At 34.4% G+C, this 16,939-nt stretch overlaps 2 protein-coding genes across 9 annotated transcripts; one reads left to right on the forward strand and one right to left on the reverse strand.

The window, feature by feature from the left end:
• Positions 1-3,070: 3,070 nt before the first annotated feature.
• LOC149511889 (serine/threonine-protein kinase EDR1-like) lies at positions 3,071-7,740 on the forward strand. Of its 5 annotated transcripts, none has more exons than XR_016333039.1 (5): positions 3,071-4,354; positions 4,516-5,820; positions 6,801-7,090; positions 7,263-7,335; positions 7,455-7,740. XR_016333039.1 is itself a non-coding variant. In XM_089753319.1 (4 exons), the coding sequence occupies exons 2-4, from the start codon at positions 6,968-6,970 to the stop codon at positions 7,577-7,579; spliced, it is 321 nt and encodes a 106-aa protein (XP_089609445.1). In that variant the 5' UTR covers positions 3,578-5,820; positions 6,801-6,967; the 3' UTR covers positions 7,580-7,740. The 5 variants fall into 5 exon arrangements, 2 of the variants coding, with proteins under 2 accessions (XP_089609445.1, XP_089609446.1); XR_016333038.1 differs by having other exon boundaries at positions 3,099-5,289; positions 5,468-5,820; XR_016333040.1 differs by having other exon boundaries at positions 3,578-5,833.
• On the reverse strand, positions 7,592-13,688 carry LOC111316792 (F-box protein MAX2 homolog A). Of its 4 annotated transcripts, XM_089753318.1 has the most exons (3): positions 12,063-12,483; positions 11,838-11,895; positions 7,592-10,387 (listed from the first exon to the last, which is right to left on the reverse strand). In XM_089753318.1, the coding sequence occupies exon 3, from the start codon at positions 9,965-9,967 to the stop codon at positions 7,850-7,852; it is 2,118 nt and encodes a 705-aa protein (XP_089609444.1). In that variant the 5' UTR covers positions 9,968-10,387; positions 11,838-11,895; positions 12,063-12,483; the 3' UTR covers positions 7,592-7,849. The 4 variants fall into 4 exon arrangements, with proteins under 4 accessions (XP_089609444.1, XP_089609442.1, XP_089609443.1 ...); XM_089753316.1 differs by lacking the exon at positions 12,063-12,483 and adding an exon at positions 12,514-13,688 and having other exon boundaries at positions 7,592-11,895; XM_089753317.1 differs by lacking the exon at positions 12,063-12,483 and adding an exon at positions 13,307-13,629 and having other exon boundaries at positions 7,592-11,895.
• Positions 13,689-16,939: the final 3,251 nt, after the last annotated feature.

A 16,939-nucleotide genomic window follows, 5' to 3' on the forward strand; every position in this document is an offset into this window, starting at 1 on the left:
TCACTCATTTTCCAAATAGATCATTGAATTTTAGTTTGTTACTACAAGGTCACTAAAATTTGTCAAGTGTACCTAATTTGGCTATAATAATAAATTTCGTCCATACTAAAAGTTAGATAAAATCTAAATATTGAACTCAACTAACCAACATCAAGATTTTCTATATAACCCAAAATCTTCTCATACCCCACAAAAAAAAAATTACGAAAACCCAAAGTAAGACATATCTTTAATGAATATTTGTTTTCCTAAAATATTGCTGCTTTAACTAAATCGTAAGGACTTTTTCTTTTGCTTAAATATTTGTGCTTTTTAATTTAAAAAAAAAACAGCAATACTTTAGGAAAAACAAATATTTATTAAAGGTTTGTTTATTTTGGGTTCACTTAATTTTTTTTTCTTTTGATTTTCTACTGGGTATGAGAGGCTTTTTAGTTATATAGAAAATATGAATGTTGTTTGGTTGGATAAAATTTATTAAAATGACTAAATTTGATACACTTAACAAATTTTAGTCTTTGTAGTAACAAATTAAGTTCAGTGACCTATTTGAAAATTAAGTGAAATTTTGTGACCTTTCATGAAATTATATTGGTTTATTTAGTGATGTGGCAGATGATGTGGTTAATGACATGACAATCATGTCATTTTTCTATCTTGGATAAAATCAATTAGGATGACCAATTTTGATATACATAAAAAATTTTAATGACCTGGATAAGACAAATTAAAGCTTAGTAACTCAAAGGGGATATAGGTATAAGTTGGGTGACCTTTCATTAAATTTTTTCAAAAAAAATATATAATTAATATAATATATATCTCCTTAAAATAGTAAAAATAAAAATAAGAAAAACAAAAAATACAATCAATTATCATAATTAATAAATTGATATTATTTTTATTAAAATAAAAAAAATCAAAAGACAAATAAAATAAAAAAACACGTTCAACTATTGTCATAACGTCTAGATCCGGGGATCTATCGCTAGACATTGACTTTAGGGAGTCGCCACCAATCTTTTTTATCTAGGTGCGATTGGCCACCTAAAGAATCTGTCCTTTCAGGGAACACCTAAGCTTGAGGGTCCCTAAAAGAATAGGTTCAGGTCTGCTAACCAGAACAAAGTTCGGGAGTTCGGTTACGTGTGAGGAAGGTTGTAGCACCCTCACAACGCCCATCAAAAGATGGTACCAGCTTAAATTTGTGTTATCCAAAAGCCTTAAAATTTTACCAAGTAATTAGTTGTTGGAAATTATTCTCAATTGACTCTAATACTTTTAGCAGAAAATTGAGAAAATTCCCTCACCTCAGGAGTATGCAAGAAAAACTACTGTTTCACTTGCAGGGGCTCCGTCGTCGGATTTATTAAAGAAAAAACAAAATCATCCAATTAATTATTGGAAATTATTCTCAATTAACTCTAATACTTTTAGCAGAAAATTAAGAAAATTCCCTCACCTCAAGAGTATGCAAGAAAAACTACTGTTTCACTTGCAGAGGCTCCGTCGTCGGATTTATTAAAAAAAATACAAAATCATCCAATTAATTATTGAAAATTATTCTCAATTGACTCTAATACTTTTAGCAGAAAATTGAGAAAATTCCCTCACCTCAAGAGTATGCAAGAAAAACTACTGTTTCACTTGTAGAGGCTCCGTCGTCGGATTAATTAAAGAAAAAAGAAAAAAAAAATCAAGATCAAAATCAAAATCAAAGTCAAATAAAAAAAAAAAAAAAAAAAAAAAACCTGGAGCGGCTCGGGTTGCGGCTCGGCTCGGCTCGGCTCAAGGAAGAGAAAACGGCTCGGAGAAGCGGCTCGGGAAGAACGGCTCGGCTCGGCTCGGCTCGGAGGGGGGCTGGGCACGCGCGGGTCAGAATCGGGTCGACGCTCGGGTCGGGTCGGGTTCGGTAAAACGCGCGGATCCTCTGATTAACTTAAAGCCAAAACGACGTCGTTTTGGGAGGGTATAAAAGGCACCTTCCTCCGTTTTTCGGCAGAACGCTCCTCTCCCCTCTCTCTCTTCCTTCCCTTTTCTCTCCCTTCTCTCTAAAAAACCGAAGAACTCCGGTGGAAGATTCACCGGATTCTGGAAATTTTCGCCGGAATCTGGGTTTTTTCGCCGAAAATTGGCCGGAAATTCACCGGTTTCTGGGATTCTTTGCCGGTTTCTGGGATTCTTCGCCGAAAACTGGGCAGTTCGCCGGAAACTTCAATGTTGGCCGGAATTTTAGCCGGAAACTTCAAGGTTGGCCGGAAAATTCAACCGGAAACTGGAATTTTCCAGAAACTCCCAGAAAAAAAAATCTCGAAAAATCCCCAAAAAAATTTCTGATAATTTCTGGAACTCTCCTAAACCTTTTCCTAGCCTTCTATACTCTTCCCTACGCCTTTGCTTCTCAAATCAGTAGCTCTAGCTGACTGTTTTCTGTGTGTTCTTGAACTGTTCCAAAGGGTCCTTTATATAGGGGTTGATCAGGAGTTTCTGATCAATCCCAACTCCTCCTTGGACGGGGATTCAGTCTTTGAATCCAATTGGACTCTTTAGATTGAATCCCCACTCCCAGTAGGATTCTTCAGCTTCAATCTCAACCTTCCAAAAAAAAAAAATCAAATAAATATAAAAAATAATAGATAATTAGAACAGATAAATAAAAAGATATTATAGTAAAAAAAATATCTGATAATCAGGAAAAAATCAGAACAGATAATTTAAAAAAAATAATAATAAAATAAGATAAATTCAAAAATATCTTACAAAAATAATAATAATAATAATAATAATAAATATATAACTATATAAATAATATACATATAAATCTAATCTGAATAAAAATAAATAAATGAATAAAGATATACATAATAATAATAATAATAGAATACATAAAATACAAAAGAAAAAAATATACAGGATTGAAATGGGCCTTACCCATTTGGGCCAGGCCCAATTAATTTTTATTTATTTATTATATCAATTAGTGTATCAAAAAATTAAGTTACTTAATAAATTTAACATTTTATGATATATTACTCTTATTAAGATTAAAAACTAAAAAAATAAAAAATATAGGTTTGAAAATTTTATTAAAATATAAGTTTGAAAACTTTTAATTTTTGAAATTTTTTTAGATAAAATCTAATTAGAGGGATTGAAGATTTATAATTAAAAAAAATTAAAAGATTAATAATTTAATATAATATACATAGATAATATACCATTCACCATAAATTTATCATCCTCAAATATATTCTTCACCTCAAATGTATCAAGAACAAAGGCCTCAGGAATGAAGATGGAGTCAACTTGGCTCTCAAAGTAAAGATAGAGAATCTGATCCTCCTCGTCATTCTACCATGTGATAAAATTTAAAATATATATCTATAATTGTAGTTGATGGAATTTGAAATTATTATATTTTTAAGTTTGTAATTTTATTAAATTAAATGCTTGGTATTTAACGTATTATGTTTTGTTAATATTTGATTTGTCTAGAATTAATATTGAATATGAACTTGGCCAAGACAAATTTTATGGATAAACCAAATATGAATGCTTTTTATAATCTAAATAAAATTGTGAATAATTTTTTTAGAAAATAAAAAACATAGAGTGTCATAAACTATTTTTAAAATCATTGAATAAGAGTTTTTATAATTATAATTATAATTATTACATTTTATAATAAATTGTGCGAAAAAAAAAAATCACGCCCATGATGGTCGTAGTGACCGCAATTATCTCTGTTATATCCGAAAATGCGACAAATATTAATGTGATCGCGATCGCTATTTAAATCTCTGGGTTTGACAACCAGGACAACATTGGCAAGGTGTGTAAGCATCAGAAATCCTTATATGGCCTCAAACAATCTCCTTGCTCCTAGTTTGATTGTTTGACTAAGACTGTTAAAAAGAATGGGTTCTTACAATGCCAATCCAACTATACTATATTTGTCAAACATTCACCAAATAGCAAGATTGCTATTATGATTGTTTATGTTGACGGTATTGTCCTCACAGGCGATTATGAAAAGGAAATAGTTGGATTGAAGACTTTTCTAGCTAAAGAGTTTGAAATAAAGGACTTGGGACAGTTTCGATTTTTTTTTGGCATGGAAGTAGCTCGATCAAGAAACGGTATTTTTGTTTCACAACGAAAATATGTACTTGATCTTCTGAAAGAGACAAGGATGCTTGGGTGTAAACCAATGGATACTTTAATGGACCTAAATGCCAAGATGGGAATCGGAGATGGAAGTCCTCTTGCAGACCAAAACAAATACCAGAGACTTGTGGGAAAATTAATTTATTTAGCGCACACTAGACCTGGCATTGGCTTCTCTATAAGTTTGGTAAGTAGATTTATGAACAATCTTACAAACACACATAGTATCAATATATCGGATCCTTCAATGCTTGAAAAAAAATTCAAGCAAAGGGTTGCACTTTAGAAAAACAGTTAATAGAGATGTCGAGATTTTCTCATATGTAGATTGGGTTGGTTTTGTGACAGACTGAAAGTCAACTACAGGGTATTATACATATGTGTGGGGCAGCTTGGTCACTTGGAGGAGCAAGAAACAAGCAGTGGTAGCTCGAAGTAGTGTTGAAGTTGAATTTAGGGCTATGTCTCACAGGATTTGTGAAGGAATTTGGCTTGAGAGAATGCTACAGGAATTGAAGAAGTCAGTCGGGAATTCAATGAAATTGTTTTGTGATAATAAAACAGCTATTAACATTGCCAAAATCCCTGTTTATCATGATCGAACGAAACATATAGAGATTGATTGCCACTTTATCAAGAGAATATTGAAATAGGCATAGTCAAATTGGTCTACACTCCAACAAGACATCAGACAGTCGGCATCCTCCCCAAGGCTCTTCATTGTGGTAATTTTGAGAATTTGAAGTTTAAGTTGGGTATGATTGATATCTATCACCCAACTTGAGGGAGAGTATGAAAAATCGATTCCTAACTAGATTTGATTAGGTGTCATTCATTTAGTATTTTGATTGTTTCTTAAATAGAAGGGATTTGGTTTATTAATCAAATTCCTACTTGATCGTTTTGTGCTTAATTATATATCGAAAGTTCATCACTCTAGATTTCACAGAGTAGGAATTTTTTTTTTTTCAAAATCTTGTTGTGTGTTTATTGTCCTGGGTTTTTAGGAGAAGTTTTCCGTAGTGTATGGAATGGAACAGATGTTGCAAACAAGGTGTTTTTGGAGCAGGATCTTATTGCAGAAATTATGGAAGACTTCTGCAATGCGATATTTATTCTTAGGTATCTTTCTGTTGATGTATTTAAAGTTTTTTATATTTTTCCTGTCTAAATATCTTTCTGACATAATAATACTCTTTTCAAAATTTTGTGCTTCTATGTGTGTGTACTTTCAGCCGCCTTTGACATCCCAGTGGTACTTTCCTACCATTTCTAAAATTGTACTTTTTGGTTTGTCTAGGATCACATCATCCAGTAACCGAACCAGAAATAGGACAACATGAGAATGAAGTAAAATAAATAAAATAAACACTGGCAGTGTGCCTCTAAGAAGTTGCTCATATGTACATTTTCCCTGTAGCACCATAAGAAACATCGGCAAGTTTGCTTTGTTTCATCGTTTAGTTAGTGAACCAAGGAGTGCTGGTTTTTTGCTGTAATCTTGTTTTTGGGTGCATGCACAAAACCACCACGGTTGTCAGTGATTACTGAATACATGGAGATGGGATCATTGTACATTTTAATCCATTTGAATGGTCAGAAAAAGAGACTGAACTGGCGGAGGAAACTGACAATGATGTGTGATATCTGCAGGTGTGTTAGTCCTGTACGTCACTTACAAAGCATTCATCTTTCTCTGCCTTCATATTTAAAAGGAACATAGTGCAATGTAGTATATTATATTTTGAGAAATTAATATTTACTCCTAGAGTCCATCAGTAGGTACTTTAGCAAGGAATAAGTACAACTGGTTTATTTTCTGTATCAATTTCCGCCTTTCCTCAAGTTTTACATACCCTATTATTTCTTTTCTTGCTCTTTTTTGTTTTTTGTATTTTTTTGGAAAACATGTGGGACACTTTAACATATAACATTTGAGTACTAACGCTTGTTCAGTCTGTTACATAAGAATTTATTTTTAATTTCCTCCTTTGAACTTGTATAATTAAGCTTACCGGAAAAGGAACTTCTAGAATTGTAGGTGTTTGAGTTTTTAGTGTGAGTACTTGATAATTATTATTATTATTTTCATTATTTTTCTTCTTAGTAGGAGTAGATGAATGTTACACTTGTAAGTTAAACTTTTCATGCTTAATGTTTGCAAGTTTCTAAATACAGGTGCATATATTTGTATTATGTGATCTGGTATTATAAAGTTTCCTTGTTTATCGTAGTTTCTGTTGAAATATAATATTTCTGTTTGTATCTACAAAGCCATTATTGCTTAGTTTCAATGTGAAACTCATAACCTTTCAGTATTTGTATGTCTGTATTAGACAAGCTTATCGGCCTCTGTGGTAAAGATTCTTGTCTGGAATTTTGAATGAACCAGAGGAAATGTTACCTTTTTTTGGCAAATAATTTGTTCTTAAGAAAAACCTTTAGTTCAACTGGTGAAGTTAGAAACTCTATCTGTATCTGTATCATGTTCAAGGTTAACACCCAATTAATTTTGAAAATTCATTTTACCATATTTATTTCAATTTATTTGGCAGATGTGTATCCTACATGAGTGACGTTTTAAGGAAAATAAAACTGTCATGCTGACTTGATTTTCCTCTTGCTTATAATAGGGGCTTGATTTGTATGCACCGGATGAAAATAGTTCATCGTGAGTTAAAAAGTACAAATTGCCTTGTGAATAAGCACTGAACTGTGAAGGTATGTGATTTTTGGGCTCTCTAAAATAATGACCAGCCGCCCCATGCGAGAGTCTGCATCTGCGGGAACACCCTGATGGATGGCTCCCGAATTCATTCGCAATGAACCTTTCACCGAAAAATGTGATATTTTTAGCTTTGGGTTGATAATGTGGGAGCTCTGTACTCTAACTAGACCATGGGAAGGTGTGCCACCAGCAATGGTATGCAGTATGCTGTGACTAAAAGTCTTTGTCAAATCACTTGTTTGTCTTTATTTTTTATGCTTTATTTATTTATTTATTTATTATTATTATTATTTTAACTCATAAAACAATCCACTTTTTGATATTCCTATTCTTAAAGATTTATGGGCCTTTTCTACGTTGCGTTCAGGTAGTTTATGCTGTTGCAAATGAAGGATCACGGTTGGAGTTTCCTGAAGGTCCCATAGGCAGGCTAATTTCAGGTCTACCATACAAAATTTTCCTACATTTTTCAGGATGATTTTTACTTCCTGATTCATGGTAATAATATACGGATCACATTTGAGGTAATTTAATATATCATGATGTTTGTTGGCTACAGACAATTGGGCAGAACCGGAAGAGCGGCCAAGTTGTGAGGAGGAACTTGCTTGCTCACTTGCTCGATTGCGAGTACTCTCTCTGCCGATACGTTCTGTTTGTATAGAAAACCTGGGAGAGATGTAAACACTATAGTAATTTTTCCAATCATTTTAAAAATTTTTATTGAATGTCCAAATGTGAAAAGCCTCTTTTTTTTTTGTTCAATCACATTAGGCCTTGCTTCTGGTCCGTGACGGACAAAAATGAAAAGCCTTTGTACTAGTAAAACATTTTCTCCTACAGCACTCGTTTGAAAAAAGAAAAACTCGTACATGCGCCAATTTATGGGAAAAACGTAAGGAAAAAAAAAAAAACTAGCATAATCCGGGCTAGGTTTCTCATCATTAGGTTATTTCAATCAAGGATGGGTCGACCATTCAGGGCATCTTCAAAGCGACTACATGAGCCAGCTCTCATTTCCGTACTCATATCATTCTCTGGTGCAGGATAGTAGTCTTCTCTCAGCTGTACATCTCTAAGGTTGGGGATTCTAGGAAGGAACATCATGAAGTGTTCATGAGCCGTCCCGTGGATAAATAGCTTCCTAAGCTCAAGACATTCTGCGAGCAATCCAGCTGCAGGTAGAGAAAGACTCCTCTGGTTGACATCCCTGTCTTGTGGAGGCCAATAATCCAGTTCACGTAGCCTCAATTTCCCAATGCCATTGAGGTAAAATCTTTCCCACAAACTTAAGTCCATTTGGCCTGACGGTGCTGTGAGTGCATAGCCTATGGTTTCACCGCAATCTAATTGCATCTTTGAAAGCAGAGGGTAGAGTGCAAGACAGCTCAATCCGAATGCACGTTCAGATGGCTTTTGGCGTCCCCTGCAATCCCCTTCCACTCTTATTCTAATCTCTTCCAAATTGGGACAGTCATCAAGACCTACCGTTGCCAATGGATTGAGAAGCTCACCAACACCAATCCAAAGAGAAAGGTATTGCAACTTGTCCCATTTCTTGAACCAAAATGCATCGACGGCATTCCTTTCCATAACGTTATTATCACACAAGTCAATGGAGTACTTGCATTTCTTCCTGCTTATGTCTTGATCATACTCACATCCAGGAAAGTTGGATAAACCGGATAGTTCCTCCACTTGATGATTGTTCCCAAAACTATGACCAACCTGCTCTGAATTCCCAGTCCCTTCCAATCCATCCCAGACACAATCAATATGCAGCCATTTAATCCGATCACATATTGGCTCGACAGCTCTCAATGATGCTGCAGCATTAAGATTCTTACAAGAAGAAATCTTGACTTCAACCAAAGTATTTCTCAGCAAGCAAACCATAGTCCTGAGTCCCTTCTCCGTAATCCTTTTACAACCTTGAACCTCAAACCTAGATAGCTTACAACAGCCTCTGCCAATTGCAATCAATCCCATATCCGTAAAATCCCCAGAATTCTTAATAGACAACTCTTCCAGCCCCGAACACATGGCAATCCCATCAAGTCGAGACTCAATCGCCAGACAAATCCCATGAAACTGCCCCAACTTAAGCACCCTCAAATCCTTGCATTTAGAATTCAACAATTCCAAAGCCAACGCAGTATCCCTCACGTTCCTACAGACATCAAGCACCAGCTGTTGGAGCAACGGCAACCCAGAGAAAAACTCCAGCAGCGTCCCTGTGGTAATCATAGCATCCTCAGAAGTAAATCCTTCATTGTCAGGATCACCTCTAACATCAGCGAATGGGGACGTATCAGCCAAATGCAAAAGCGTCAATTTAGGACAATTATTGGCCACAGCTAACAAAGCCTCGTCTCCCACGGACCCAATACACCTAGGATCAAAGTTACAAGCCACCAAAAAGCTCTTCAAGTTAGGACAAGGCTCGGTGATTCCCTTAATATCCTCTGACTTAAACCCTTCAGCAAACGATGTCGTTAGCAAATTCAAGTGGACTAACGAGGCTGATACCTTGGGGAAAGCTTGAAGAACCGGTGGGAGATCTTCAGTCCAGTAATAAAAACTGGACAAATCAAGCGAACTCAGATTCTCGCACTGCTCAAACAAACAACAAAAATCTTCTCCGGTTGGCCACTGGGCGAGCCGTTGATGCCACCTCACCAGCTTCACACGCTTCAACCCAGGCCATTGTTGAACCAACATCTCAATCGTCGACGGTGATCTAGCGTACACCGTCAAGGACTTCACCGCAGGGAACACCACGCGGAGGCGGTGGGCCAAAATCTGAGGATCAGACAACGGAGAAGAGGAGAACAGCAAGTGACCCCAGGGGGAGAGCAAGGAGAGGTCCAAGTCAGTGACGGATCTGAAACAGGTCGGGATCATGAAAAGGTCCCTTGCGTTACCACGGAGCGTGAGGGAGACGCGCGTGGCCCTTTCTAGAAGCATAAACTTACGGCTGACGAGTGAAAGGGAATTCCGGGTTCGGGTGTCGGAAATCGAAGAAAAGATGTTGGATAAAATAACGTCGGGGATATCGTTAATGGTGGCCATTTGGTTTTGGTGTTGTTAGCCAAAAAGAAGAGTGTTTGGTTTGGTTTTTGCTTCTTTTGATTTAGTGGGTGGGTGGGTTGGTGTCTGGTAGCTTCATTTCGATTAAGGATTGAATTTGAGAGATCTAAGATCTTTTAGAAGATAATTGATCTGAGGAGTGAAGAGGAAAGAGGCATTGGCATTGGGATAACGCAACAGTAAGCAAATGAGAGTAATGGAGGGATTTGTCGCGAAATGGGAAGACCACGTGAGTAAGTCTTTTCACCATTCTTTCTTTCTTTTATTTCCTTCAACAATATCTACTAACCTTCTTAAAAAAACACGACAATATCGACTAAACCACGTGCTTGTGGAACCCATACCAATGATTTACCCCGATTTACCCCCCTTTCTCTCTTTTGTCCTCTTATCGAATGCGATCTTAAAAAAAAAAAAAAGCTTCATTTTGTTTTCTTTTTCATCATTCATTTTTTAACGAAATACAAAAAAAGTAAATAAAAAAGTACTGAAACTATCTATATCTAGAGCTGATAAAAAAATTTATACTAAACGAGTTTTGTCTCGTTCCAATTCAATAGGGGTAGGATCGAAAATAAAAAGAAATAAAAACCAATGTTAGCTTAGTTCGTGTTTAAGATGTTACGTCTTGGTATGCTTTGGAAACTATTTTTTCTGTATATTTTTCTTGATTCTGTTGCTACTGCGAGTTTTATACAATCTATTAGATCATATAGATATCTCTTCAACACAAGTCGTTGAAAGAATCTCACAAACTAACCAAAGCACGAAAGCCATGATCTTTTAAAAAATGGATTTATATTCAAAGAATGCATAACCACATGGTTTTGTGATTATCCCACAAGATGAAAAAGAGTCAAGGAATGTAAAAAAAACTTTTTCTTTTCATGCAAAAGTAAAGTGGACGAAAGCAAAGGAAAAAGAAATATACTCTATGAGATCAAACAACGTATGAAAATTAGTTGATTTTCTCGAAAAAAGTAAATCAATTGGGAACAAATAAATTTTTAAGATTAAGTGTAAATCATATGAAATAATTGAAAGATACAAGACACATTTGGTAGCTAACGGGTACATTCATTGGGCTTTTGCATGTGGAAGATTTGCGTAAATGGCTTACGTGGTAAATTATCATATTATTTACTTAGTTTAATTGATATTTTGTAATTTAATCTTTTTTATTTTATTTTAGGTACACCTTTGCATATCTTAGAGATTTTTTAGATTTACTAAATTTGCAGAATATCTTATTAATTAGGAAATCCTATGATTTCTTCTCTTAATGTCTCCGATCTTAGAATCTAGGGTTTCTTTCTTGTGCTTTAATATATTAAGGCCTTATAATTGTAATAGATGGTAATTTTTGGTGGAATAAAAAATATTAGAATTTTATTCTTACATAATTCTTCAATTTTTATCTAAACAATTGCATTGTTTAGTGGCGAATTACCCTAATTCTTATCACTTTTCCTTTTTTCTTTTCTAAAAGTGTGGTGAATCAATTTTGTGTTCTTTTGGTTGTGACGTGTCAACTTATCAACTAAGAGGATTTAGGTTTCACTTTTTTATTTTGTTTTTTTTTATTGTATAAACCTAAAATTTATTAGAGCTAGGTTGTGTGTGTGTGCAGGTTTGAGGAGTAAGGCATAAAACATAAGAGTTAATTATTTTCCGCAAATTTGAACATGACCAACAAGAAAGTATTATCTTTAGAACAAACGCAAATATTAGGAATCCAATGAATGCAATAGAAGATGATGGAGCAACTTGTTCATTTGACTCAAGCCATTGAAAGAATGAAAGTGCAGCAACCCACAAGGTAGGGAGAGTTTTAAGCACAAAGAGGGGTTACCTATGATCATGTAGAAGAAGATGACAAGTTCAGAGTAGATGGTGTGGCAGAAGAACACCTGCGATAAAGAAGGCAACAATGGGATTTAGGCAGCAACATTAAGATAAAAATCCTTTCATTTAAGGGAACCATTTTGCTCGAGGAATACTTGGAGTGGGTGTAGTGTGTGAAAAAGGTGTTTGAGTGCTAGGACTATTTCGAGGTGAAAAAGTGTAAACTTGCTACCCTTGAATTTACGAATTGTGCTAATTTATGGGGGGAGAATGTGAAAAGCTAATGAAGGAGTGATGGCAAAGATGAGATCTGCAATTTGAGGGATATGAAATGGTTGATGCAAAAACTTTGTTCCTAAATATTATCGGCAAGAGTTGTACATCATGCTAAAAAGTTTTTGATAGGTGGTATGTGTGTTAAAGATTATGTCAAGGAATTTGAGATGATGATGATGATGATGATGATGAGGTGTGAGTTGTGTGAACCTTAAGAGTAAACCATAGCATGGTTCCTAAAGGGATTGAATTCAGCAATTGCACGGAAAGTGGAGTTGTAGCCTTTCGTATTTTTAGAGAATTTCATTAAATTGGCTGTAAAGGTGGAAAAGTAGCTTAAACGAGGCATAAACAAATCCAATAGCTCTCGGCAGTTTAAGAACAAAGGGGAAATTCAACTTACATACCCCTACGAATTGTTTCATATAGGGACGTGAGGCAAATGAAGAAAGGAGGTTCTAGTAAGCCACTGATAGACTTAGTCAAAGGTAAGGAAAAGGTGGGAGATCCTAATCCTCCAAAGCGTGCTCGAGACACTAAATGCTTTAAGTGTCTTGGCCTTGGGTATATTGTAGCTAAATGTTCAAACAAGAGTGTGATGACTATTTGCGAATCATCAAAGGAGATAGAAAGTGAATATGAAGCAAATTTTGAAGAGGAGAAAGATGAGAACTTGGAAAAAGATTTGGTGGAATACAAAAATGAATGGAAATTGCTAGTAATCTGGCAAGCTCTGAACTTACAAGCCAAAGTGAATGATGAGTGGTGGAAGAACATTTTCCATACTAGGTGCACCATTAATCGGAAGGTTTATGGAGTGATCATTAGATGGAGGGAGATATAGTAATGTCGCGTCCACTACCTTGGTGAAAAAATAAAATTTGGCTACAACAAAACATCCTTATCTATATATGCTACAGTGGTTGAATGATAATGGGGGAGTGCGGGTTACAAAACAGGTTTTGGTGCCATTCTCTATTAGGAAATTGTACAAGGATGAGGTATTGTGCTATATGGTTCCTATGAATGCAAGTTACTTACTATTAGGAAGACTGTGGCAATATGATAAGAGGGTTGCACATGATGGTTTCGGAAACACCTATTCTTTCACTAAGGATGGGAAAACACCGTGTTAGCACCTCTTAGCTCCCAACAAGTGTAAAAAGATCAGGTTTTGATTAAGAAGGGAAAAAAGAGAACCTTTTATGAATAAAGGGCATGTGGAACGAGCTTTGTTCAATTCTAGCCCATCATGTTGTTGATAGTGAAAGAGGTAATATGAGGGGAAAATTGCCTTATACCACCACAAATCGAGGCAATTTTGAAGGAATTTACAGATGTCTTTTAGAAAAGTTACTTTAAGGGTTGCCACCAATTAGGAGGATCGAGCACCATATTTATCTTGTTTTAGAGGCTAGTTTGGCAAATAAGCAGGCCTATCGGAGCAATCCATAAGAAGCTAAAGGGTTACAGCGACAAGTAAATGAACTGTTTGGAAAGGGGTTATGAGAAAGATTTGATGAACCATGCTCAGTGCAAACTTTGGTAGTACCAAAGAGAGATAGGATTATGTAGATATGTGTGGATAGCTGGGCCATCAAGAAAATTACGTAAAGTATTATTATTCCATTCCTTAATTAGATGACATGCTTGATAAAATGCATGGTTCAAAAGTGTTTTTCAAGGTAAACTTGAAGAGTAGGTACCATTAGATTTGAATGAAAGAGGGAGTGGAAAACTACATTTAAGACAAAGCATGAGTTGTGTGGGTGGCTAATTATGCCATTTAGGTTATCAAACGTGCCAAGTACATTCATGCAAAGTTTATTGGCAAATTTGTAGTTGTTTATTTTGATGATATTTTGTTCTATAGCCAAAGCCTAAAAGAGCAAATGGGACACTTTGAGAGGTTTTTAAAGTGTTATGGCAAAAGAAGCTATATGGCAATACGAAGAAGTGCGAATTCCGCCAAGATCGAATAATATTTCTTGGTTGTATAGTTTCGCAGCATGGCGTTGAAGTTGATGAAGAAAAGCTAAAGGCAATTAAAGATTGGGCTATTATAACCAATGTATCAGAGATAAGGAGTTTTCATGGGTTGGCATCTTTTTGTAAGTGATTTGTGAACAATTTCAACACCATATTAGCTCCTTTGACTGAATTGAAAGAAGGGGATTGAATTTCGTTGGAATGAAGCTGCCCAACGAAGTTTTGAGCAAATCAAGGAGAAATTGTGATTTGCTCTTATCCTAGCTCTTTTTAACTTTTCAAAGACTTTTGAAGTGGAATGTGATGCGTCAGGAGTGGGAATTGGGGTTGTACTCATTCAAGATTCAAAAATTTATTCTATATATAACTATATATAAATTTATCCTATATTCTATATATATTCTATATTCTATATATATAATAGATAATAGAATAGGATAATAGAATAAATAAATAGAATAGAATAAAAAAAAGAATTTCGAATTTAAAGGTTTTTTTTAAATTTCTAATACATATTAGATATTAGTTAGATATTAGAATTCCTTTTATTTAGAAAAATACGAAATGAAGTGAAAACAAAAAAGTTTTACTTATTTTGGATTTGTATAGTATTCTATTATACTATATAGTAATAGTATAAATATCTATGTAATAGTATAAATATTTATTTATACTATTACTATACAAATTAGTACTATATGATGTCTTACTCCATTACTTTAAAGGAACAAAACAAAAGAACAATAGCCTGACAAATAGTTCGGTTCGATTCGGGTGCCGTTTAGGCAAGAGTTGATTGCTTATTTCAATGAGAAGCTTAGTAAAGATAGCCTGAATTGTTCTATATATGATAAGGAGTTTTATGCACTAATTTGAGCTTTGAAGACATGGTAACACTACTTGTTGTTGAAAGAGTTTGTATTCATATCGACCATGAATCTGTGAAGCACTTGAAGGGGCAAAGTAAGATGAACCGTCTACATGCCAAATGGGTGGAGTTCTTGGAGACATTCCCTTACATCATCAAATACAATAAAGTTAATTCCAATGTGGTGGCAGATGCACTTTCACGGAGATATGCCTTGATTTCTTTGTTGAATGCTAAGTTGATGGGATTTGAATTGATTAAAAGTTAGTAACATGATGCCTAAGTTTCATAAAAGGCCACCTAATTTATACCCAAATCCCATTTGGATCACTAAACTATAATTTATCCCATCCAAGTCATTAAAGTTTGTTAAGTATACCAAAATTGATCACCTTAAAAAATTCCACCAAAATTTTGACAGAAAAATGATATGGCTGCCACGTCATTAATCACATCATCTACTACATCAACTAATTAAACCCATATAATTTTATAAAAGGTTATTAAGATTTCACTCATTTTCCAAATAGATCATTGAATTTTAGTTTGTTACTACAAGGTCACTAAAATTTGTCAAGTGTACCTAATTTGGCTATAATAATAAATTTCGTCCATACTAAAAGTTAGATAAAATCTAAATATTGAACTCAACTAACCAACATCAAGATTTTCTATATAACCCAAAATCTTCTCATACCCCACAAAAAAAAAATTACGAAAACCCAAAGTAAGACATATCTTTAATGAATATTTGTTTTCCTAAAATATTGCTGCTTTAACTAAATCGTAAGGACTTTTTCTTTTGCTTAAATATTTGTGCTTTTTAATTTAAAAAAAAAACAGCAATACTTTAGGAAAAACAAATATTTATTAAAGGTTTGTTTATTTTGGGTTCACTTAATTTTTTTTTCTTTTGATTTTCTACTGGGTATGAGAGGCTTTTTAGTTATATAGAAAATATGAATGTTGTTTGGTTGGATAAAATTTATTAAAATGACTAAATTTGATACACTTAACAAATTTTAGTCTTTGTAGTAACAAATTAAGTTCAGTGACCTATTTGAAAATTAAGTGAAATTTTGTGACCTTTCATGAAATTATATTGGTTTATTTAGTGATGTGGCAGATGATGTGGTTAATGACATGACAATCATGTCATTTTTCTATCTTGGATAAAATCAATTAGGATGACCAATTTTGATATACATAAAAAATTTTAATGACCTGGATAAGACAAATTAAAGCTTAGTAACTCAAAGGGGATATAGGTATAAGTTGGGTGACCTTTCATTAAATTTTTTCAAAAAAAATATATAATTAATATAATATATATCTCCTTAAAATAGTAAAAATAAAAATAAGAAAAACAAAAAATACAATCAATTATCATAATTAATAAATTGATATTATTTTTATTAAAATAAAAAAAATCAAAAGACAAATAAAATAAAAAAACACGTTCAACTATTGTCATAACGTCTAGATCCGGGGATCTATCGCTAGACATTGACTTTAGGGAGTCGCCACCAATCTTTTTTATCTAGGTGCGATTGGCCACCTAAAGAATCTGTCCTTTCAGGGAACACCTAAGCTTGAGGGTCCCTAAAAGAATAGGTTCAGGTCTGCTAACCAGAACAAAGTTCGGGAGTTCGGTTACGTGTGAGGAAGGTTGTAGCACCCTCACAACGCCCATCAAAAGATGGTACCAGCTTAAATTTGTGTTATCCAAAAGCCTTAAAATTTTACCAAGTAATTAGTTGTTGGAAATTATTCTCAATTGACTCTAATACTTTTAGCAGAAAATTGAGAAAATTCCCTCACCTCAGGAGTATGCAAGAAAAACTACTGTTTCACTTGCAGGGGCTCCGTCGTCGGATTTATTAAAGAAAAAACAAAATCATCCAATTAATTATTGGAAATTATTCTCAATTAACTCTAATACTTTTAGCAGAAAATTGAGAAAATTCCCTCACCTC

Source organism: Durio zibethinus, chromosome 24 (assembly GCF_047325235.1).
Source record: "Durio zibethinus cultivar Kanyao isolate XHJ-2024 chromosome 24, ASM4732523v1, whole genome shotgun sequence".
NCBI classification, from domain to species: Eukaryota; Viridiplantae; Streptophyta; class Magnoliopsida; order Malvales; family Malvaceae; genus Durio; species Durio zibethinus.

Bases quoted from the DNA above. Each gene is read 5' to 3' on its own strand.
- LOC149511889 (XM_089753319.1), top strand. From the start codon at position 6,968: ATGGCTCCCGAATTCATTCGCAATGAACCTTTCACCGAAAAATGTGAT. The intron at 7,091-7,262 runs GTATGCAGTATG...CGTTGCGTTCAG, and splicing joins AAGGTGTGCCACCAGCAATG to GTAGTTTATGCTGTTGCAAA. The intron at 7,336-7,454 runs GTCTACCATACA...TGTTGGCTACAG, and splicing joins CATAGGCAGGCTAATTTCAG to ACAATTGGGCAGAACCGGAA.
- LOC111316792 (XM_089753316.1), bottom strand. From the start codon at position 9,967: ATGGCCACCATTAACGATATCCCCGACGTTATTTTATCCAACATCTTT.